We start from the raw sequence: 23,398 nt of genomic DNA on the forward strand, positions 1-23,398 counted from the left end.
GTGGATGAATGTTTCAGTCAGAGGAAAAAGAGGCTTTATTTATTATCAGACAAAGAGGGATAATTTACTCTAACAACACTGAGTGTCTTTGTATGGTTTTTGGTATTAATTCAAGTCTGATTATCTAACTACACTTCATGTAAAGAGGAAGACATCCTTAAACCCTGAAGATTCATAAATGGGCTGTGTTTTACAGTACAGTAAATAAGTAGAAAGGAGTTATCCATTTTTATTTACAATATAACCCGGCTACTCTTGAAAAATACAGTAACAACAGGAACTGGACAATGATATTGAACCTCAAGGACAACATAACATCAGGGCCCTGCTTAATTTTCCCTGATTCAAGAACAACCTGAAATAAATCTCCTTTTCTGTCCCTGCTGTATCCCTCAGCTATGAGAGAAAAAGGTGTGACACAATTGTTATTATCGTCATTACGAAGTCACAGCTCCCTATATGTGGTTTTGTGGGGAAAAGCTAATGGCAAAATGTGTTTGCAGCTTCATAGACTTTGCTTGTGAGACAGGATTTATATTTGGAGCATTGACTAAGCATTCCATGACCTCACCAAAATATGTTTAATATGAAAAACAGTTTATATAACAAGTTGGCAGGTTGTCATGGCATGCGTACAGATGGTGAAGTAGTAATTTCTGTATACCCATGTGCATCCAAATATTGGCAGATCACGAGTCTTGGGCTGTGATGCAATATTCCTGAAAACCCCTTTAAATCATTTTATTATCCCTGCTGAAAGCTGTAAAGACATGTAGTTCTGTAAGATCAGTATGGTATAATATGCAAATATAATGAATAATGATTAATGTTATTGAACCTCTGAGATCTTTTGAAATGACTTCATAGAAGAAATAAAAATCAATGTGCTGCTGTCAATTCACAGTGAGGCACTTCTCATGGCATAGCAACTGTAACTAGGGCCACATTACTCTTGCTCTGGGGTTTGGATTCAAGCACATGTTGTTTTCAGGGTGAGTCCTACAGTGTGTGCTTTGTGGTGTTCTTCTCTGGGTAAGAGTTCTGTTTTCTTTTGTCTGGCAGGAGCAGTAATGTCTGTTTCCATGTCTGACATCATTTTGTAATGTGAGGATTCTTGGAATTGGTCTGTACTTTCGAACGAAACAGTGCCACCCAGAGTCTTGCATTCAGTCAGCCAGAGGCATGGTATCTGATTCTGAACATGCTGAAAAAGCATTCTAACTGTCTGAAAACATAGCTGTAAAAACGAAAATGTGTTTAAGCAAACATAAAAACAAACAAAAGAGGATGAAGACAAATCTCAGCAATGGACTACTAAAAGTAATGTAGAATATGTGATATTTCCAGCCATCCATATGGATATATCACACTTTTAAAGAACAAACCAATGTTCAAGTACAAACTTGGTTTGTTAGAACATTGTAAATGCAGAGAGAAGCAAAAGAACTGTACTGTGCTGTGAAATCAAATAACTCTCCTGAATGTAGTCAATCAAGGGGCGGGACTTCCTCTCTGAATAGCCGACATAATTTCCGGTCTGGAGAAAAAACATGGAAGCACAGTGAGAAACAATGTAATCTTGCATTTTGTTTGATACATTTACACAATTCACGCAGCGAACTTTGTATCTGTATTTCTTACACGGGCATTTAACAAGAAAATATATGAAGGTCGAAACCAGTTAAGTTTTTTCGCCGGGGTGAAATGCCCCTCATATGTTTTGAGTGAACGTTAGCGTTGTCTTTAGCTAGCTATCCTAGCCAATTTAAGCTACTTGAGTTGAATGAAAGTCGTCACAGTCAACTGTCCTCACAGATAATAGCAAATAAGCTACACTATATCTTTGGTTAGATGCCGTGTATGTTTTACATCACTCGTTATTTGGGAAAATAACATTGACGATAGCTCGACTGGCTCTTACAGTTGAAGTTGGCTAGGATACCTTTCAGGCTAGCTGGCAGCTCAGTGGAAGTAGGCTCTCAAGTAGTAGCCTACTGAAGAGTAGCTCATTTAAGCCCTAGACAGTTAGTTACCAATGTATAGTAAAGCAGTAATGACTTTATTTCAGTTAATAAAGTCATCGTCTGAGTCTGAATATGCGTTTTGTTGTCTGTATTGTAACTGTCTGCCATCTATATCACAGACAAACCAGTGAATGCTGAAGTGTCACAATGAATCGTCCCAAACCTACTGCACTCCGGCGCCCTAGCGCCGCAAAACCTTCAGGTAGGCCTATGTCAGTGACATGTGACAGTGTGTAAAGCATTTACTTTTAGTGTGCTAAGTACTGATTTCCAGATGCTTGACTCTTGTAGGTCATCCTCCTCCTGGGGACTTCATTGCCCTCGGTTCAAAAAGTCAAGGCACTGAGCCCAAAGCACCTGCCCTGCTGAAGCCAACAGCAGCAGGCTTGCCGTCTGACCGCAAGAGAGAAACCTCCTCTGCTATTCCATCCTCCTCTGGTCTGTCCAGCTTGGCTAAGCGCCCAAAGCTCTCCTCTACACCACCCATAAGTGCACTTGGACGCCTGGCTGATGTTGCAGCAGTTGACAAGAGAGCTATTTCACCATCAATCAAGGAGCCATCTGTTGTGCCCATTGAAGGTAAATCAGTATGAACCCACTGTCATTGCTTTTGAAGACTCTTACTTTGAAAATCAATATGTTCAAATGTGTTTGCACTGTAACCACAGTCAAGGCATGCTGAACAGCTTTGGAAGAGTCACTGACTTGAGTATTGCATAGACGTGTTGTGGAGATGTTGGTGATTCTGATGTCTTTTGATTCTCCAGTCCCACCTGCTGTGCTGCTGGATGAGATTGAGGCTGCTGAGGCCGAGGGAAATGATGACCGCATCGAGGGCGTGCTCTGTGGTGCCGTCAAGCAGCTCAAGCTGAACCGGGCCAAACCGGACATCACACTCTATCTCAGTCTCATGTTCCTGGCCAAAATCAAGCCAAATGTCTTTGCCACTGAGGGTGTGATTGAGGTGAGCATTTATTGTTTTATCTTGTCTTGTGCAGTGTTTCTGACTCTTTTGAACAGGGAGTTGAAGGGTTTTGTATTTGTGATGGACAGGCGTTGTGCAGCCTTCTGAGAAGAGATGCCTCCATCAATTTCAAAGCCAAAGGGAACAGCTTGGTGTCCGTGCTGGCCTGCAACCTCCTGATGGCAGCTTACGAAGAGGATGAAAACTGGCCAGAGATCTTTGTCAAAGTGAGAAACTCTTTCATTTGCTGCAGAGAGATAGTCTCAGGTGTCTTCTACACATAATCCTTTCAATCAAAGGATCATTTTGTCTATCTGTCTGTCTGGATTTTTTCTTTAGTTTTTGAGAGATGATCAAAAGTGGTTAACAATAAATGTCCTAAATTAAGCTTATTGAAGCTTATCAGTGGGTTATGCAATAGGACATGCGCACAAATGCTTTTGGTTGTGTTTGGGCAGGTGTACATTGAAGATTCATTGGGAGAGCGTATATGGGTGGACAGTTCCCATTGCAAGACGTTTGTGGACAACATCCAGACGGCCTTCAGCACCAAGATGCCCCCCAAGAGCATGCTGCTACAGGCAGACACAGGCCGTTCGGGAGGTGACCTCAGCGCAGGTATGATTTACAGGTCACACAGAGGTCATGTTTAACACAGGTGCTGCGCGGAGACTGAACGTCTTGATCGATGCTGTTTTTCAGGGAATAGCCCGCACCCCTCCACCCCAGACGAAGATGACAGCCAGGCGGAGCTACTGATCGCCGAGGACAAACTCAGCCCAGAGGACGACGAACAGGTGATGCCCAGGTACGTCACCATATTCTAGTCTTGTGTTCAGGATGCAGCAGTTTTCTCTACTGGTTTAAGGGACATTGCCTATTTTGTGTATCTTGTGTTGAGATCCTAAAAGCATAGCCATGCCCAAGGTTAGGCGCAGATGTGTATCACATTAACTGGTGCAGGCTGTTGTGTCGCTGTCATGTGTGATGACAATGCCATGTGTGACTGTAATGTGTCGTATGTTCTGTGTTAAGTGAGGTTCAGACCAAAGATTCGCGACGAGATGAGCTGCGATGTCCTAATACCTTGCAACTGCGACTAGACATGTTGAATGCTTTGAGACGGCTTGCAACGACGTGCAACAGTTAATTCACACCGCTGCAACTCCTGCAACGGTTTTGTCTCGTCACGGATCTTTGTTGTGAATTAGGCTTTACTCAGTTACTGTTCTGTTGCAGGTATGAAGAGTTGGCTGAGAGCGTGGAGGAGTATGTGCTGGACGTACTGCGAGACCAGCTGAACCGCCGGCAGCCGATGGACAACGTGTCCAGGAACCTGCTGAGGCTGCTGACCGCCACCTGCGGATACAAGGAGGTTCGTCTGATGGCTATCCAGAGGCTGGAGATGTGGCTACAGAACCCTAAGGTGAGTGAGGGGTGTCGACGAAAGCTCGTTGCAGATGCAAAGGTTCTATTTAGAATTCTTTATCTGCTGCAGTTATAGCCTTCAGTTCCAAATGGGAATAATTTGAGTGCAATTAAAAATGTACTTAAAAAACAGCTAAACAGCTACCGTAATTTCCAGACTATTAGACTATTAGACTTTGGCCTACATTGATTTTGCGAAAATTTCTTCAGCCATGAGGTTAGTACACTAGGACAGTTAATATGGTATCAATATGGTTTTGGTTCTTTTAACTTGCATATAACGCTGTCCTGCGGCTTATACACAATGCGGCTTATATGCAGGAAATTACTGTAAATGTTATTTTTTAATCTAACAGAATAATATGTTGTTTAAGCTGCATTAATTATGACTCTGGTCTGGTGGCCCCACCCTCTGTCCATCCGTCTGTGGGTGTCCACTCCGGGCGAGGCTCTATGGTTGTATATTGTGTTGTTGACTAGACATTCCTCTTAATTCTTTCAGTTGACGCGTCCAGCTCAGGACCTGCTCATGTCTCTGTGCATGAACTGCAAGACACACGGCGCTGACGACATGGAGGTGGTCTCCAACCTCATCAAGATCCGCCTCAAGCCCAAAGTGCTCCTCAACCACTACATGCTATGTGTCAGGTCAGGATGGATACTCTCACAGGGTCACATTCCCCAGAAATAGCTTTGTGTTTATAAATCCTATTGGCATACAATAGTGACAAATGAGCAGTTTAAAATAGTCATATAGCCTACATTAAAAACAGTATTAGACCAAATCACTTTGACAAAATATTAACAATAGGGCATTGTCATAATAATAATAATAGCCATACAACTCAACAGTCCAGAATGTATCTACCATTAGAAACACCTACAGCAGGGGTCGGCAATTAAGTTTGGCCTCGGGCCAGATATTTTCCAACCCATTACATAGCGGGCCACAAGTTCACAACCAAAACCATGGCTAATTTAATTAATTAATATCGGAGGAGGTAAAAATGATAGGCACTCTTGAAATGTCAGAGCAGAGACATTCCAGCAGGCTGATGTAGGTTAAATTTGTTGACTGGTCATTGGGGGCGCTATTATATGCCTGTGTGTTTAAAAAAAAAACACCAGAAAAACATTTCCACGCGTTGTTAGCTGTCAAAAGATGCCACTATCAAAAAATCTGAAGAGAAAAGTTAACAGAGAAAACAGGATCTTAAATGATGAATGGACAGAGAACTATGCCTTCATCATCCCTAATTGTATTAATGCAAAGCCCACATGCCTGATCTGTAACAACTAACGAGGGTAGGCTACCGTGTCTCTGCATGCAAAGAGTACAAGACGGCACCACGAAACTAATCATGCTAATATAAAGATTGCGTTCCTAAATAAAATGCACGCTATGTTTGAAACTCGTGTTTTACTTTTCACAGTTCTTTGTGCGTAAATTGCCTGTTTGATGTCAGGCCTGTTTAAAAGAAGTCGTGTTTTAATTATCACCATAAGCCTATGTCCGTTGTTTGAATGACAACATGTGTTTTAGGGACTAGCTTGGAATTTGCGAACCAGCGCTGTCCACTGACTTCATTAAATGAAATTTTGTTTTCGCATGTTGCGCGTTCACCCTGCACCTCGCTGCGTGCTTCTTCACTCGTATTCAGATTAAACAAATAGCTAAGCATTTAGATTGATTGAAATTCTTCTGTTCTGGAAAGTTACGTTTCAAAATAAAGAGCATGTTTGAGACTGGCAGTCCGATTTTTAAAAAGTGTTCTTTTTTTTTTCATTCTCTGGTTCAAAAGATCTCACAGGCCAGATGTTTTAGCTTGCGGGCCGCATCTGGCCCGCGGGCCGCCTATTGCCGACCCCTGACCTACAGCAAGCATCTTTTTGCCAGCTATCCTTTTGAACTCATTGACTCCAGACTAGTTAATGCCCAGTTAGTTTTTCACTGGGTCTTAGTGTAATCATGTTTGTCTTCACAGGGAGCTCCTGAACGCCCACAGGGATAATTTGGGGACCATGGTAAAGCTGGTAATCTTCAACGAGCTGTCCAATGCCCGTAACCCCAACAACATGCAGGTGCTCCACACCGTGCTGCAGCACAGCCCAGAGCAGGCGCCAAAGGTGAGGATCTCCTCTGGGGAACTAGGGCACAGGGAGGGCTTAATTCCCCCGCAGGGCCAGACAGGTGGAGGTGCTGAGCGTGTGCGGTCATGGCATTTGCACCTTGCCAGGGTTTGGCGGGGATTCCTCGGTAGTGGTTAGGTAACTGGGCTCAGCGTAGCCGGACTGTTTGGGTGGGAAGGCTTAATGAGATAGCTGACGTGGTCTGTCTGCTCAGTGCCTGGTTGTCTCTTCCAGTGTCTTAATCTCTTTTTTTTCCATTTCACCTTGTTGGCTCAGCGGGTCAAGTAAACATGGTTGTAAGCAGAAAACAGTCCTGAAAGCCCACACTATACAGTTTGACATGGCATAGTAATAGTATAGTTGAGATAGCTGCTCTTCTTGAAATGTGGAAACGGTGCTGATGTTACAGGAATTAGCCTAAAAGAGTTTTCACTATCGTACCTGCATATGTTTCGATTTTGTTTGATGGACGCATGTCTATCATCAGGAAATCAGCTTTTCTTTTTAACCTGACTGTCAAGGTTAGATGACTCAGTGGCATTCTCACCCTGTTGTGTGTTTGTCCGTATGCTCTCTCCTCCGCCGTGGGGCTAGTTTCTGGCCATGGTGTTCCAGGACCTGCTGACCAACAAGGACGACTACCTGCGCGCCTCGCGGGCTCTGCTGCGGGAGATCATCAAGCAGACCAAGCACGAGATCAACTTCCAGTCCTTCTGCCTGGGCCTCATGCAGGAGAGGAAGGAGCCCACCTACGTGGACATGGAGTTTAAAGTGAGCTTCGAGCCTCCTAGAGTTTCTCACCTTCTCATCTTTTGTATAGATAGATAGAGTCTTTATTGTACTATGAGGATATTCTTTTTCACACATGTCATTTACATGTATTGTAAACATGGTTGTAAGCAGAAAACAGTCCTGAAAGCCCACACTTTACAGTTTGACATGGCATAGTATATGTTTTTCTCACAGTTAAGGTATACTGTGGGTATGTGTAAATGTGCTTTGTGCACTGTGTTTGATATGTTACCATTTGATAGTTCACTTCAGTTTGAAATGCAATTATCTAATGTTAATTTGCTGAAGGCTGTGGGTTTTTGTCTTTTCGTAACCATCTGTATATATTTTTTCTTTGCCTTCCCTCCTCAGGAGCGTTTTGTCATTCAGGTGACCGATCTGCTGACCGTCTCCATGATGCTGGGCATCACGGCACAGGTCAAAGAGGCTGGGATCGCCTGGGACAAAGGAGAGAAGAAGAGTATGTCGGCCTCTTCCTCTGATCACCTCTCACCTACATCCTACCTGTTGACCATAGTGTTGGTTTCATGTGTGTGTGACCACAGAAATGTGTTTTTGGAGCGTTTGAATGCATCAGCTGTGTCCACATGAAAGAGGCTCTGTATAGGATGTCATGTGCGTAGGCTTTTTGAGGGCCAGTGAAATAAGGGCTCTTGTGTTTCCTCTTGGTGTTTGGTGCAGATCTGGAAGCGCTGAGGTCTTTCCAGAACCAGATCGCAGCCATCCAGAGAGACGCCGTGTGGTGGATCCACTCAGTCATTCCCACCATCAGCAAACTGGGAGCCAAAGACTACGTCCACTGGTATGGATATCACATGCTTTTACAGTTCCGTTAAAATATCTGTTGAAAAAGTCAACTGACGGTATATAACGCGTCTTCAGTCGTGTGCATTATAAAATTGTCAAAGAGAAGTTAGTGCCTGGAAAAAACTGCTAGTGGAATGCATTTGTGGCAGATTGTCAATTGTGGGATTTCTCCTGGGATTTGAATTGGTTGTTTGTTATTTTGTCTCTATTTCTGTCTCTGTCTCATTTTCTCTCTTTCACAATTACCCCCTCCACCCACCATTCTTCCCTTATTCTTCCCCCTCTCTTTCTCTCTCTCTCTCTCTCTCTCTCTCTGTCTCTCTCTCCCATTCAGCCTTCACAAAGTCCTTTTCACAGAGCAGCCTGAGACGTATTACAAGTGGGACAATTGGCCTCCTGAGAGCGATAGAAAGTAAGCTTTGTCTCAACACACTCTCAAATGTACACACAGGCTATATAGACAACACAAGCCATTAGTATCTCTCTATCAAATTCAAATTCAAAGGTGCTTTTTTAGCATGACTGTTTGGTACAATGTTGCCAAAGCTATTACAAATAACACAGTAGTATCACAAAGGACAGACAGCAGAGATACAGCATTCAATGACATGAATGATAAATGACGTGTGAAAAAGAATATCCTTATCGGACAATAAAGACTCTGTCTATCTATTCAATGTATGAACATGTGAGCTCAAAATAAACAGTAGTAGAAATGATAGTAGGTGTAGATAGATAGGTAGGGGTGAGTGTGTATATGTGTGTGTGTGAGTGTGAGAGGAGTGATGTTGGCTAATGTGTGTTGTGGCGCGTGGGCAGCTTCTTCCTGCGCCTGTGCTCTGAGGTGCCCCTGCTGGAGGACACCCTGATGCGCATCCTGGTGATCGGGCTGTCCCGTGACATGCCCCTGGGCCCGGCCGACGCCATGGAGCTGGCCGACCACCTGGTGAAGCGCGCCGCCGGCGTGCAGTCAGACGGTGAGGACCCCCGTCACGTCCCGCTCCCGCTCTAGCCCCTCATCATCTCACACTGTTAGCCTGAGCCGCTTATGAGCTGCTAGAGAGAGGAGTGTTGCTCACACTCAATTGCTCACAGCGCTCCCCGCGGGACCAGCGACAGACGGCACGGCACGGTGGTGCTGGGAGGAGGGTGGGGAGGGTGGGGGCTGCAACATCTGTGCCGTCTGCTGGGGAACCTGTGGGGGATTCCGCCTGAGCTGTGAATGGGAGTACACACACCATCCTCTTTTATCAATAAAACCTGTGAACGCAAAGGTCTGTGTGCTGGCCAACACCGTAACAAGCTATGAGCACAGACGTGTCTGACATTTTGGCCTTTTTTTGAAAACGTATTTATAACCTTTGCATTTCCTGGAATGAGCTTAGACAAATCTGATGAAAACAAGTGAAATGTGTTCCATATTGTATAGCATGTACTGTAGGCCTTTTTATTTGATGCTGCCCACCTGGGGGACACAAAGCACGTTATTGAGTGTGGATGTTCAGCCTCCTCTTATGAGCAGTGTAAATCTCACTGGGACAGTCAGTGCGACTTCTGCAGCTGTACAACATCACTCACTCTGGCCCCACGTGCCAGGGTTTCCTGAGTCAGCACCCTGTCCTCACTCTCTGTTTGGATGTCTCAGTCTCTCCCTCTCTCTCTGTGGTAGATCTGGATGTGTTGAAGGTGGAGAGGATCCAGCTGATCGATGCCGTGCTGAACTTGTGTACTTATCACCACCCGGAGAACATTACGCTGCCCACTGGGTACGGCCACTGCCACGCTTTTCTGCTGAGTCACTCTTCTGCCCCACGGTCCTCAGTCATCTGCTTATGCTGACGCAGTCTGCGGAGCAGCCCTAAACACTGTCCCAGTTGTTTGACGGTTATGGAAATTATAGAGGATGTATAAATATTTTAAAAGGCATCCTTCAGCGCGAGCTTTTTCACAGTGAAAACACAGCTGGTAACTCAACCCTGATAGTGGTAATGTTGATGTTTCGGTCGTGAATGCATTGTGAAACCTTGTGACTCATGTTTTCGTTCACAGCTATCAGGCCCCAAATCTGGCCATTTCAACCCTTTACTGGAAGGCCTGGCTGCTGTTGCTGGTGGTGGCGGCGTTTAATCCCCAGAAGATAGGTGAGTGTTTGGCTGACTCAGCGCACCGTCATCTCCGCTCTCTTCCCCTCACCCTGCTGTCCTGTTAGCCTGTTGTCACAGTGACCTCTTCTGTTGTCCCAGGGCTGGCCGCCTGGGATGGATATCCCACCCTCAAGATGCTCATGGAGATGGTGATGACCAAGTATGTCAAAACAAAAACATCATGTCATGTTGTCATAACAACTATCTAGTGTAGGTGAATACCTTAGAGGTGACTTGTGTTGGTAGTTGACCTGTGTCAAACATGTTTGGATGTCTGACCTATGAGGCATCTCATTCAAAACTATTGTGTAATTTCCAAACATGAGATTCCCACCTCCAGAATGGCTGTAACATTTCATAAAGTATACTTTATTGAAGCACTCGTAGACACTTGAAAATGGTTTCCTGCGGTCTCCATACGTTTGTATTGCTCATCCGTCCCAACTGTGTGTGGCCTCAGTAACTACTCCTACCCGCCGTGCACGGTGGCCGACGAAGAGACCAAGACGGAGATGATCAACCGGGAGCTGCAGATGTCCCAGCGGGAGAAGCAGGAGATCCTGGCCTTCGAGAGTCACCTGGCCGCCGCCTCCACCAAGCAGGCCATCACCGAGACCAACAGCCTGCTGCTCTCCCAGCTCACCAGCCTCGACCCACAGTCAGTGCTTATGGAGTGTGTCCTGTGTCCTGTGTCCTGTGTCCTGTGTCCTGTGTCCTGTGTCCTGTGTCTGTGTCCTGTGTCTGTGTCTGTGTCTGTGTCTGTGTCTGTGTCTGTGTCTGTGTCTGTGTCTGTGTCTGTGTCTGTGTCTGTGTCTGTGTCTGTGTCTGTGTCTGTGTCTGTGTCTGTGTCTGTGTCTGTGTCTGTGTCTGTGTCTGTGTCTGTGCCTGTGTCTGTGCCTGTGCCTGTGTCTGTGTCTGTGTCTGTGTGCGTGCGCTAGAGAGAGACAGAAGTTGTTTATAGAAGCTGTTCTGTGTGTGGAGCACTGTGGTGGAACAGATTTATGTATTTGTCCATGGCTCTGCCTCGGAGAAGCACTCCAGGCGTCTGCTGCCGCCTCCCTCCTACTGTAAGAGGGTGTCTGTGTTTGTCCAAGTGCTGTAATTACAGCAGAGCTCTGGGGACGGCCATTCATCTAACTAAGCACATTAGTAGAGTATGCTCATTAAGGGTGGGGCTGTGTGAGTCACAGGCCCTGAACATGTCCGCCCCTTGTAGTCTGCACAGAGTTTGCGCCAACGTATTAATGTGGAAAGTAGTGCTACACACTCGCCCATTGTAGAGGTTTGGCCTGAGTAGGGGCTTCTAGTCCCAGCTCGGCGGGTCAGGTGTCTCACCCCCACCTGTGTGTGCCTCTCCAGGGGTCCCCCTCGCCGGCCCCCACCCCCCATCCTGGAGCAGGTGAAGACCCTGAACCAGTCGCTGCGCCTGGGACACCTGCTCTGCCGCAGCCGCAACCCCGACTTCCTGCTCAACATCATCCAGAGACAGGTGAGCCTCGGCCCCTCGTGTGTGTGTGTGTGTGTGTGTGTGTGTGTGTGTGTGTGTGTGTGTGTGTGTGTGCAGTTGTGTCCTGAGTCACCCTCATCTCTTTGGGTGTGTGTGAGATCATTTCAATGGTGGTGATGTAGCACCTTTATGCATTTAACCTTTATGTGTGCATGCAGGTTCAATTAGTGCTTCTCTTTCTCCAGAGAGGCCAAGAAATAAAATGAAATGGAATGGAATGGAATGAAATTGCTCAGTTCAGCTAATCCTTGAAAGACATTATTATTATTATTATTATTATTTCACTCCTCCTGTCCAGGGAGATCTGAAGGTCACTTTGTCCTCTGCCCGCTCCTGTCTCTCCAGGCGTCCTCCCAGTCCATGCCCTGGCTAGCAGACCTGGTCCAGTCCAGCGAGGGGTCCTTGGATGTGTTGCCCGTGCAGTGCCTGTGTGAATTTCTGCTCCACGATGCAGCTGACGACGCGACTCCCATGGATGATGACGACGAGGTCGAGAGCAAAGAGCAGAGGACCAAGAGGAGACAGGTGAGTCTATCCGCGGTGTTCACACAAGTGGGCAATAAACCCTGTTTTTATGATGCTGGATACATTGGGCTTATATCCTAAAAACGTTAGTACAGGATGAGTCCTAATCCTCATGTACTCTTTTATCACTTTATATTCCACTTCCACCACATTCTTACATCAGCTCTGAGCTGACCTGTTTGAATGGACTTCATTTAGATAGTGAAGATGAACCAATGCTATTGTTATTGTTCTCTCTCTCCCTCTCTCTATCCCCCTCTCCCTCCCTCCTCCACAGAGGCAGCAGAAGCAGCGTCAGCTCCTCTTGCGTCTGCAGGACCTGCTGCTGGGGCCCAAAGCTGACGAGCAGACCACCTGTGAGGTGCTGGACTACTTCCTGCGCCGCCTCAGCTCCCCGCAGGTGGCCTCCAGGGTCCTGGCCATGAAGGTGGGTCCGCAGGGGTCAGCAGGGAAGCACAGCAGGCTCTTCCGCTCTGTGTGTTAAAGTAGTGCACAGTTGGAATGCAGTGAAAACACTCAAGGATCTTGAGATAAATGTACTGATAAGAGGTGCTGTGTTTGTGTGGGGTCCAGGGTTTGTCTCTGGTGCTGACATGAGAGGTGGTGTGTTTGTGTGGTGTCCAGGGTTTGTCTCTGGTGCTGACCGAGGGTGAGCTGAAGGACGGTGAGGAGCGTGACCAGCCCATGGAGGAGGACTCGGCCGACGCAGAGCTGCTGCCCTCCTACCAGTGGCTGCTGCAGGACCTGCCCAAGCTCCCGCTCTTCAACAGCGTCAGGACCATGACGGCCAGCGCCCTGCAGCAGGTGGGGGGAACAGACATCCACAGACATCCACAGACATCCGATTCCACAGACATCCACAGACATCCACAGGATCCTAAAGACACTGGCAGACCTGAACAGTCACTCGCGGATGTCTGCCTGTAGTCTTTATTGTTGGAGACATGCACGTGTTAAAGGGACACTTCACCGATTAGCATTAATTCAATTAAATTAAATTCAATTAAATTCAATTCAATTTTATTTATAGAGCTCCAAAACATTACACATGTCTCATGGCGCTTTACAGAGTGTTAAACCTTCAAAGAGAGCCCATGAGCAACAGGGACAAGGAAAAACTCCCTAGAATTGGAGATACATATAGGAAGAAACCTCAGACAGATCCACGACTCAAGGGCCCAACCCATCTGCCTAGGGTCAGTTACAGTAGAGTAAAGTCATTTGTAGTATCAGTCTAGTATAGGGAATAATAGTCCATCAGTAATCCATTAGTAATTTTGGAGGGTAATGGGTCGCTGGGATGCGTGGGCCGGGGATCCTGGCAGGGAACCACAGCAGGTAATGGTAGGGCAGTCATAGGGATGATGATGGCAATGGCACTCAGGGGGATGGGATGACTGGTAATGGTTCACCTCGCAGGTGAGGTATAGGGGAAAGGGAAGAGAAATAAAGTGTGTTAGTATTACTATAAGTCATGATGGCTGGTATTAATAAGTATATCAATGGGGATATAAATTATTATACTATAGAGGGAAAAGGCAGAGGGGGAGAGGGAGTTGAATGACAGGACAGAGAGAGAGGGAGGAGGGAGAGTTGAGAGAGACAGAGGGAGAGGGGAGAGAGTTGTACGGCATGACACATGAGAAGTCCATGACAGTGCTATGCTATTAAGCCTTGTATCTTTAGAAAAACAGTCATATTTTTGAATGGTCGTGCATCATTTCCTCAGTTTGCCTTGAGATGGGAGAAATACGGATTTCAATGTTGGACTTCCTGCTTTCAATGATGTAAAAATCATCATTTTACATCATTGAAAGCAGGAAGTCCTATTCATGGGTTTCATTGAAATCCGTATTTCTCCCATCTCAAGGCAAACTGAGGGAATGATGCACGACCATTCAAAAACATGACTGGTTTTCTAAAGATACAAAGCTTAATGCTAATCGGTGAAGTGTCCCTTTAAGCCCACTTCTAGACTAAATGCCTTTTTCAGTGGGTGTTCCGAGATCTATCTTGAAGTTCTTGTTTAGTCTAATACAAGGCTTAGTCCATTATCGATCTATTGGATTATCCCTCACAAAGTCAGACAAACACAGATACTCGCATGCTTAACCTTTTCAAATGCACTTACTCATGGGAGCTCTGGCTAGCTGCATTGGCAGATTAACAGATGTTTACATGTCCTTACCAACAGCAGATATTCTTACTGTAGATCCCCCTGGCTAATCTGGTTGTAAGAACGCCTACAACCGTTGCCACTGGTTGATTTCATTTTCAACAGACTGAAATGAGTATGATGTGCTGCTGTTCCAGTAATCCATTGTGTGTCCTGTTCCAGGCCATTCACATGGAGACGGATCCTCAGACCATCAGTGCCTACCTCATCTACCTGTCCCAGCATGCACCAGTGGAGGAGCAGAGCCTGCACAATGACCTGGCTCTGGTGAGTACAGGACCAGCCATGGGATTGGCTGTTTGGGTTTCAACTCATGTCTATCGCATTGACACTCTTTCTTCCTCTGACTCTCATTTCTTTATCTGTCTTTTTGTCCATTCTCTCTCTCTCTCTCTCTCTCTCTCTCTCTCACCCTCTATATCAGTTCAAATGAGCTATATTGCATGACTCTGCCAAAGCAAACATACTTTTAACACAATAATGCAATCATTCAACATCAGTTTAACACAAAACATGGAAAATAGATAACAGTTCTGATGAACTAATGACCCTGTCTCTCTGGCTCTCTCTCTCTCTCTCTCTTCTCCCTCCCTTCCTTCCTCAGGATGTGGCCAGGCTGATAGTGGAGCGCTCCACCATCATGAACTGCCTCTTCTCCAAGCACTCGTGCAGGCCGGAGTCAGACGCCGTGCTCTCGGCACTCACCTCCATCTTCTCCGCCTACACGCGCCGCATGAGGAAGACCAAGGAGGGAGAGGACCTCTACAGCTGGGTGAGCCGCGCTAGCGCCTCGTCTTGGAGTAGTGCCGCAGTGTATGGCCTGTCTTGAGCTAATGCTCTTATGAGCTTGAGGCCATCTTTTAAATTGCTATCTACTGAGAACAGCAAATAAACCGTCCATTGAAGACATGTTTTATTTGTTAAAAAAAGACAATACTTGGCTTGAGTGTGTAAATGACAAAGTCTTTTTTGCTTCTCCCTTTTATTTTGTTCCTTATCGCCGTCCTAGTCGGAATCTCAGGATCAAGTGTTCCTGCGCTGGACGACTGGGGAGACGGCCACCATGCATATTCTGGTGGTGCATGCCATGGTCATCCTGCTGACCCTGGGACCACCCAAAGGTGCACAGGAGCTTCCACTCTGAAATCTGTATCAAACGTTTAATTATGGTTGTGGCTATCTAGGACACACAGACCTGACCGTTTTGTTTGTCCGTAGGGGAGAGCGATTTCTACAACCTGCTTGACATTTGGTTTCCTGATAAGAAGCCCCTCCCCACCGCTTTCCTGGTGGACACTTCAGAGGAAGCCCTCCTATTGCCGGATTGGTTAAAGCTGAGGATGATCCGCTCCGAGGTCTCCCGATTGGTTGATGCAGGTATGAATCTGAGCAGGAAATAGACAGATCTCACATATGTTTTATAAACTTTGAAATGACACATACCATGGTGGAGACGTAGCACAGTGCTAGCAGAAGTGCTCCATATGACACCACATACTGTAGCATCTCTTGGCCATGTGCACCCAGCCCCGTTTCCCAAACCCACTCTCCATCTCTCTCCTCCTCTCATGTCCTATCACATAAAGGCTAAAAGGCCAAAACATACAAGTTCAAAGGTTGCACTCAGCACATCAGAAAGGGTCTCCTTTAGATGTAGTTACATGTATGTGTGTGGTGTGTGCGCTGTGTAACGTGGCCTGTTGCGCTATGTGCTCAGCTCTGCAGGATCTGGAGCCCCAGCAGCTGCTGCTGTTTGTCCAGTCCTTTGGCATCCCCGTGTCCAGCATGAGCAAGCTGCTGCAGTACTTGGACCAGACGGTGTCCCACGACCCCCAGGCTCTAGAGCAGAACATCATGGACAAGAGTGAGAACTTGGAGAACGCCTCCTCTGACTAGTGCTCTGTGTTCTGTCTCCACAACTGGCTCTCTGATGCATCAGAATGTGAAATATGATGAAATACTTAGAAAAGAGGGAAAAAAAACATGTTGTTGGCCTTCATGATGCATATGGGTGTCTGCCAGTTGAAAAGAGAGGTCTTGTTAATGTGTTTGGGATCTTCATGTGCATACCAGTGTAAAGGGCGTCTTTTGAAGTGGTGTTCCAGGGTCTGTGAGTAGGACGGAGGCTTAGCAGCTCTCTGCTCGTGGACTTTGCTGTTCTGATGTCTGTGTGTCCTGCTGTGCCCCTCCAGCTGGGCAAGAGCCGCAGTGGGCTGCCCTGTGGTCTTCTTGCATGTCAATGACCACTCTGATTTCCTCTCCTCTGTTTCCCCTTCTCTTCTCTTCTCTTTTCTTCTCTCTCTCTCTCTCTCTCTGTGTCTGTGTCTCTGTCTGTGTGATGCGCTCAGACTACATGGCCCATCTGGTGGAGGTGCAGCATGAGCGTGGGGCCACTGGGGGGCACACTTTCCACTCCCTGCTCAGCGCCTCACTGCCACCCCGCACTGGTAAGAGCCCCTGGACAGCTAGCACATCTGAATTAGCATACCACACAAAGATAGGTTTTATTTGTCAATCATTGGACACAACAAGCTATTTACTTAGCTGACATAGGGCAACAAACAAAGCAATATGTTTTAACTCCCCTATAAAGAGGGGAGGTTACAAGTTATGCCACTTCAGTATTCCATTGTTTAAGGTGAAGTGGTTTGTTATGGTATATGATCTCCACACGTCTCCTTTTAAACATGGGTGTGTCTTTCCTTCCATCCGCAGATGCTGCAGAGGTGAGCAAGGCTAAGGTTACCGTGGAGACGCCCCATGGGTCAGTGAAGATGAGAACAACCACTCAGCTGCCAGTCATCGGGCCAGAGGATGACCTCACTGCCATTCTGCTGCAGGTACCCTACATCATCACCATCGTCATCATCATCATCACCAGCATCATCTTCAGCATCACACAGACAGCTTATGTTTTAGAGTTTAGTCTATAGTACACTAACGCCCAACAGACCTTAAGCTGAAAGCATGGTGTCATTGATTATTAGATCGCAGTACATCTAAAGTAAATAATGACGATGTACTATGATTATTTGTATTATTATTACTACTATTGTTCCAGTCTCCATGTTGGAACTCTATTATGTGTGTTTCATTTGGATGCATTAGATCAGCAGTTTCTCTGCACAGCTGCATTCATATGGAGCTCAGTGTCCAGTGGCTCTACTAAATGTAGGTGTCTGATGGCCATGTGCTGGTCCTCTAAAGCTGTCCCCTGTGTGCTGTCCACTCCGCAGCTCTTCCCTCTGAAGGTGGACCCTCGCTGGCCCCAGCCGCCCCCGCGCCCTCTGTCCCTGGCGCTGCAGCAGGTCCTGGCCCAGGAGCTGGTGCGTGCCAGGAAGGGTCGCGCCCCGTCGCAGGGTGGCACTGGCACGGCCGTGCGTCTGCTCCAGGCCCTGGCAGCGCTGCTCAACTCGGCCCACGCCGGCGCACTGGTCATGGCCATGCAGCGCAGCCACAACCTCTCCTGCCCGCTGCTGCGCCAGCTGCACCTCTACCAGGTACAGGCACCTCTCGCGCCAGTCACGTGTGTGCCCACCTCCTTCAACCAGCACACCACATCAGTGTTCTTTGAATCTACACTCACCTCTCTCCTCATCTCTCTCCATCTCTTGTCTATCTCTCTCACTCTCCATCTCTCTTCTCATCTCTCTCCCTCTCTCCCCCCTTCTCCATCTCTCTCGGTCTCTTTCTATCTCTCTCCCTCTCTCTCCATCTCTCTCACCCTCTCACCTCTCTCTCAATCTCTCTCTCCCTCTCTTCCTCTTATCCCTCTTGCGCATGCTCATTATAATGCTCTTGTGTTTCTCTCTCTCTCTCTCTTTCTCTAGCGGTTGGTGTCTCAGGACGTGGCCTTCTCCTCTCTCTTCTTCAGTGCGGTGATGCAGATGCTCCGCTGGTTGGATAACCCCGCTGTGGAGGCGGGACCTCTGCAGACGCTCCTGAAGTCATTGGCTGCTCAGTACTCCCATAAGCACCACATCGCAGACGGTAAGATCTCCACAGCCAGACTAGGCCCAGTTTTCAAAAGACAAAAATGAGCAAAGTCTTTAAGAGGGTTTTTGACATTTTTTGAGACCATAGATGAACATCTACTTAGTAAAGTTCTGTTAATAACAATAGCCTAAGAGAGTGGTGGGTGCTGCTTTTACATGAGGACATTCAATTCAATTCAATAAAGCTTTATTGACATGAAGGTTTCAGAAGCACTATTGCCAAAGACATTCTCTGACAATGATAGAGTTTGACCTAATTGTCCCATTGGGGATTTCTAGCACTGTCGTTGGTACCATGGTGTTGTAGTGTGTGTGGTGTGTTGATGTTTGCTCTTTGCTGTGTGTGGTGTGGTGCAGTGCGTGCAGGTTTCCTGCACCTGGCGGAGGTGCTGTCCCTGCGGCGGGACCCGGAGGTGGCCATCAAGGGCCTCCTGGCCAGCCTGCGGGCGGGGGAGAGGTGCAACGCTGAGCCCGAGCTCATAGGGAAAGGTAGGCGTCTGGCCAAGGGGCTCCTCTTGTGTGTGTCGTCCATCTCTGCTGCCCTGTTGGTCAGTCTCTCCCTCCGTCTGTCTCTCTTTGGCATCCTTCCTTCTCCCTTTCCCCTTCTTTGCTCTTGACCACTCCTTGCTCCTGTCTCTGGTGAAGGTGAAACCTTCCTCTCCTCCTCCTCCTGCTCCTCTTCCTCCTGCTGCTCCTCCTCCTCACACACCCACTGTGAGAGCGCTGAGGGATTGAGCAGGAGTGCGCAGACACTCTAAGCTCCCCCAGTGGGAGTCCAGCCTCCCTGCTGTTTTACGGGACCTCTCCAGACCGCTCTCTTCTCAGTCACCATGGCTCTCTCCACCCAGTGTTTATCTCTCTCTTCCTGCCACTCTCTCACTTCCTCTTTCCCTCTCTCTCTATCTCTCCCTCTCTCTCTCTCTCTCCCTCTCCCTAAGAGCCAAGCCAGACAAACAGCTCACTTGCCGTGCAGAGTGTTTTTTTCACAACACACCAGGCACCTTTAGCCTGGTTGGGTCTGGTACAAGAGCTGGGAGCTCAGCGCAGCGGCTGATGAGAGATGCTCCCCCACACTGGAGCTGCTGCGGTTCCCCGGGACGCTTATACCCAGAATGCAATTATGGCGGCACACATTTTTCCGCTGCGGGATTGGCTCCACTCTGCCTCTGGCTGAGGATGTTTTGCTGTTTTTCCTTGTGTCGGAGTTCTGACTAACGGGTGTTTCACAAGAGTGGTGTAGCTCATGTGACATTGTTTATGTGTGTGTGCGTGCGTGTGTGTGTGTGTGTGTGTTTAGTGTTGAAGGGCCTGGTGGAGATCAGGTCTCCGTACTTGGAGGAGCTGCTGTCCCGACTCATGGCCGTCGGAATGGCAGGCCCCGTCGCCATGGTGATCTCGCTGCTACTCCAGGAGATGGACGAACAGGGGGTCAAGATGGAGACGGACGCCAAAATGTAAGCAGGCCCCTCTGAGATCAGGCTCGGCCCAGACGCTGGCCGTCAGCGCCTCTTGGTGAAGAGCAGAGCCTAAATAAAGCTCCATTTTCTGCTGGCTCAGCGTTAATAGGATTGTTTTGTGCGTAATGTCTGCTTTTACAGCACAAGGGCTTGGGCCGCACTTTAACGAGGCCGTTTTGCCACCATATGGCACGGAGTTCAAATATAGTCTCTGCTCTTGGAGACCCGCTTCATCAGAGTATGCACTCAATTACAGTTCGCCTCAGTTTATAGTGCTGTGCTCCATTTAAAAAGCCTAACCTGATGTGCTCATGTTATCAAAGCAGGCACAAACCGGACTAGATTTGCTTTTAGTGCAGATCTTGAAGCAGGGTAAAGACCAATATAGACTAAATGTAGCAATGTGTGGGTGGACGGGAAAAAAACATTGACTTTATTTTAACTTGGGGACATTTTTCCCGAAATGCCTTTGGAATGTGGATATTTTCTGTGCATGGTATGTGTTTGTCCTCTGGTGGTGCGTATGTAACACGCTGTTCCTCCCACACAGTCCAGAAGTGAGCAGAGCTGGGGCCAGTGCGGGCCTGCTGGTGGACTGGCTGGAGAGGCTGGACCCAGAGGTCATCTCTACGTGTCCAGAGCTTCAGCAGAAGCTCCTGTTTGCTTTAAATAAGGTCATTATGCCAGGCGTACTGTGTGCATGCGTGTGTGCGTGCGGGCATTTGTCTGTAATGATATCCGTATTTTCAAGTTTACTTTGGGGAAAATATCCTAAACGTGTGGTAGTGTAGTGGTAAAGGGACTGGGCTACCATGCAGTAGCCTGAAAGTAATGAGTTTGATTCCTGGCTTCCACTGCTGTGCTCCTGAGCAAGGCACTTAACCCCAAGTTGCTCTGGGGACAATGTAGTCCCTTGGAATATAACTGACCTGCAAATAACTTTGGACAATGGCGTCTGCTAAATGAATAGCTGTAAATGTTTTGTGTTTGGGGGTGTGTGTTTTTAGTGCAGTACACATGTAGTATAATTCATAACACTGGCCATGTACCTGCCTCTATCTCCCCTCCCCAGACTAAAGGCTCTCAGGTGAGTCTGGCCCCCTCCTACAGGCCCTACCTGCTGGCACTGCTCACCCACCAGTCCAACTGGAGCACCTTGCACAGGTGTATCAGTGCCCTACTCAACAAGCACAGAGACCAGAGGTGAGGCCCACACACACACACACACACACACACACACACACACACACACACACTCAAAGCCAGCTCAGCCACCTCATGTTACACTCACATCTACCACCTCAGTCATCTAGTTACTGAAGTGGTTTATCAAGCAGTGTGTACATGCTGTCACTCCTTGTATGTGTGTGTGTGTGTGAGAGAGACACTGTGTGAGTTGAGCCAGTGACCTGACCTTGTGCATTGCTAATGTGAACAGCTTGACTGGGTTACCCTTGAGCACTCTCTTGAGCTCAGTTTGCACTACAAGGTCTGAAAAAGCCGATGCAGAAAATTCAACACCATGAGATTACGTAAGTGGTAATGTAGATTTTCTCATCACAACACAGAACCTGACTGGGCTCTGACAGTAAGGAAGTGTTGAGGTGATTTGAAGGCAGTATTACTGATGACTGTAGAGCTGCTGTATACGTACGTTGAGCGACTTTAATGCAGATTGGACATAGGCATGCGTGTGTATTGAGGGCCTTTAGTGAGAGGAGAGCATGAAGGCGTAGCGGCCCTCCACACTGGGCAGCCTGCGAGTGACGCGAGTGCTGCTGGCAGCCTCAAGAGCTCAGATGTGGCGGTGGCGCTGATCCAATCCGTGGCAATGTGATTGTGCTCTAAGCCTGTCAGCGACACTCCCAAGCCCCAGCTAGAGCAAATGTCCATGGAGGCTCTCCAGACCACAGTCACTGCCATGCAAATTATGGGATGGCAACACCAGACTGTCATGTGCTGTCAGCTAAGCTGCCTCTGCCTGTCTGACTCTGCACTGGGGCAGCAGTACCCACAGGGGGGTTGTGGGTCAGGTTCAGTCTCAGGTGTGCACATGTGAATGGGCTGAGCTCTTGTGTTGTGTTCTGATCCGAGTCTGTACTGCTTCTCTCCTAGGCTGGACCCCAGCCCTGCTCTGGACTTCCTGTGGGCCTGCGGTCAGATCCCTCGCATCTGGCAGGGCAGGGACCAGAAGACGCCACAGGTACGACCGCACCATGCTCTGGGTTGTGTTGGTCACAAAGGCTTCAGTTTTCACACACAGTTTCAATTGAAATGCAGATTGATCCACTCTCATTAACTTATAAAATGGCTTGAGGTAAATTGAGGAGTTGATTAGTTTCTTCTTTGCACTATGACTCCCTGGTATTGTAAAAGCCCGAAAACAGAGAACTTGTGCGAGCAATGTCCACTCTCTTGGAGGTGTCAGGCGTCTTAGGGTGATTTAATTAAGAGTGAATTAAACACTTAACCCACTCACTCTCTCTCCCTCCCTCTCTCTCCCTCTCCCCCTCTCCCTCCCTCTGTGGTCATGGTGTCTCTTGTGTTCTCAGAAGCGCACAGAGAAGTTTGTCCTGCGTCTGAAGCCCGAGGAGCTCATCAGCCTGGTGGACCTGATCCTGTCCGAGTCCGAGCTGGACAGCCGCGACGCGTCCAGCGCCAAGACGGCCCTGGACCAGGCCTCCTGCACCCTCATCCAATCACGGCTGCCGCTCCTCCACAGCTGTTGCCACGGCGACATAGACAGCGTGAAGAAAGTGTCCGAGTACCTGATCAACTGTGCCAGGAAGTGGGGGGACAGGTGTGTGTGTGTGTGTGTGTAGGTCTGGCTTGTCATGAAAAATCTGGCACCTTGTGAACATGTTTATTCATTAATTTCACGGCCACATTGAATGGTCAAGGCCCTCCCCGTCCAGTCCACTGGGCACTTGTGAGAGTTCAGCTCCGTAGCTGCACAGAAACGTGTACTTAACAGGCCGCAGCTGCAAGTTCCAGCCCGCACATGTAACCTCCGCCCCGCGCTTGTGCGCTGTGCTCCCGTGGCGTCTCAAAGTTGCTGATGAAGGCTGTTGATAGACACCAGATTTCTCCTCCTGCTGTTGGGCCGCACCTCTCCCGCCCAGCCCAAAGGTCCAGTGCAGGGGGCAGCGGTAATTAGGTGTGCTGGTGTGAAAGTGGAAAAAAGGGCCAGAAGTGGTCTTGGCTGTGATCGCCGTGCAGCGCTCAGTGGAGGATAATGAAGTCCAGAGGATTAGGACATGCTCAAGCCACACACTCTCTCTTTCTCTCGCTCTCTCTCTACCTTTCTCTCTCTCTAGCTCTCTCTGTCTCTGTCTCTCTGTACTAGTGTTGTGGATTGCCGTTTTCTAGCTTAGCTTAGCTGTCAGAGATCAGGGTTGCAACACTTTGTGCCGGCAAAACCCCCCTCCTCTTTCATGAATATGCCTTTG

General features: G+C 47.9%; 1 protein-coding gene across 5 annotated transcripts in view; it reads left to right on the forward strand.

Moving 5' to 3' along the window:
* The first annotated feature begins 1,529 nt into the window (after positions 1–1,529).
* Positions 1,530–23,398, forward strand: part of ints1 (integrator complex subunit 1) — a 29,659-nt gene continuing 7,790 nt past the window's right edge. For 2 of the 5 annotated variants that reach the window (XM_062532966.1, XM_062532968.1), the window contains exons 1-38: positions 1,556–1,680; positions 2,144–2,226; positions 2,316–2,603; positions 2,792–2,988; positions 3,078–3,215; positions 3,447–3,606; positions 3,691–3,796; positions 4,228–4,414; positions 4,919–5,064; positions 6,402–6,543; positions 7,141–7,317; positions 7,690–7,798; positions 8,020–8,140; positions 8,480–8,557; positions 8,965–9,122; positions 9,791–9,911; positions 10,195–10,286; positions 10,389–10,449; positions 10,750–10,947; positions 11,649–11,778; positions 12,142–12,321; positions 12,599–12,748; positions 12,946–13,125; positions 14,660–14,764; positions 15,102–15,269; positions 15,507–15,618; positions 15,716–15,874; positions 16,215–16,361; positions 16,846–16,944; positions 17,213–17,337; positions 17,734–17,997; positions 18,328–18,487; positions 18,850–18,981; positions 19,790–19,946; positions 20,500–20,623; positions 21,022–21,152; positions 22,065–22,152; positions 22,502–22,749. In XM_062532966.1, the coding sequence (XP_062388950.1) occupies positions 2,172–2,226; positions 2,316–2,603; positions 2,792–2,988; positions 3,078–3,215; positions 3,447–3,606; positions 3,691–3,796; positions 4,228–4,414; positions 4,919–5,064; positions 6,402–6,543; positions 7,141–7,317; positions 7,690–7,798; positions 8,020–8,140; positions 8,480–8,557; positions 8,965–9,122; positions 9,791–9,911; positions 10,195–10,286; positions 10,389–10,449; positions 10,750–10,947; positions 11,649–11,778; positions 12,142–12,321; positions 12,599–12,748; positions 12,946–13,125; positions 14,660–14,764; positions 15,102–15,269; positions 15,507–15,618; positions 15,716–15,874; positions 16,215–16,361; positions 16,846–16,944; positions 17,213–17,337; positions 17,734–17,997; positions 18,328–18,487; positions 18,850–18,981; positions 19,790–19,946; positions 20,500–20,623; positions 21,022–21,152; positions 22,065–22,152; positions 22,502–22,749 (5,393 nt within the window). In that variant the 5' untranslated portion in view covers positions 1,556–1,680; positions 2,144–2,171. Of the gene's footprint in view, positions 1,681–2,143; positions 2,227–2,315; positions 2,604–2,791; positions 2,989–3,077; positions 3,216–3,446; positions 3,607–3,690; positions 3,797–4,227; positions 4,415–4,918; positions 5,065–6,401; positions 6,544–7,140; positions 7,318–7,689; positions 7,799–8,019; positions 8,141–8,479; positions 8,558–8,964; positions 9,123–9,790; positions 9,912–10,194; positions 10,287–10,388; positions 10,450–10,749; positions 10,948–11,648; positions 11,779–12,141; positions 12,322–12,598; positions 12,749–12,945; positions 13,126–14,659; positions 14,765–15,101; positions 15,270–15,506; positions 15,619–15,715; positions 15,875–16,214; positions 16,362–16,845; positions 16,945–17,212; positions 17,338–17,733; positions 17,998–18,327; positions 18,488–18,849; positions 18,982–19,789; positions 19,947–20,499; positions 20,624–21,021; positions 21,153–22,064; positions 22,153–22,501; positions 22,750–23,398 lie in introns of all 5 variants that reach the window. The other 3 variants (XM_062532969.1, XM_062532970.1, XM_062532967.1) reach the window with 2 other exon arrangements.

The sequence above is a fragment of the Sardina pilchardus genome, chromosome 3, assembly GCF_963854185.1.
Source record: "Sardina pilchardus chromosome 3, fSarPil1.1, whole genome shotgun sequence".
Classification (NCBI taxonomy): domain Eukaryota; kingdom Metazoa; phylum Chordata; class Actinopteri; order Clupeiformes; family Clupeidae; genus Sardina; species Sardina pilchardus.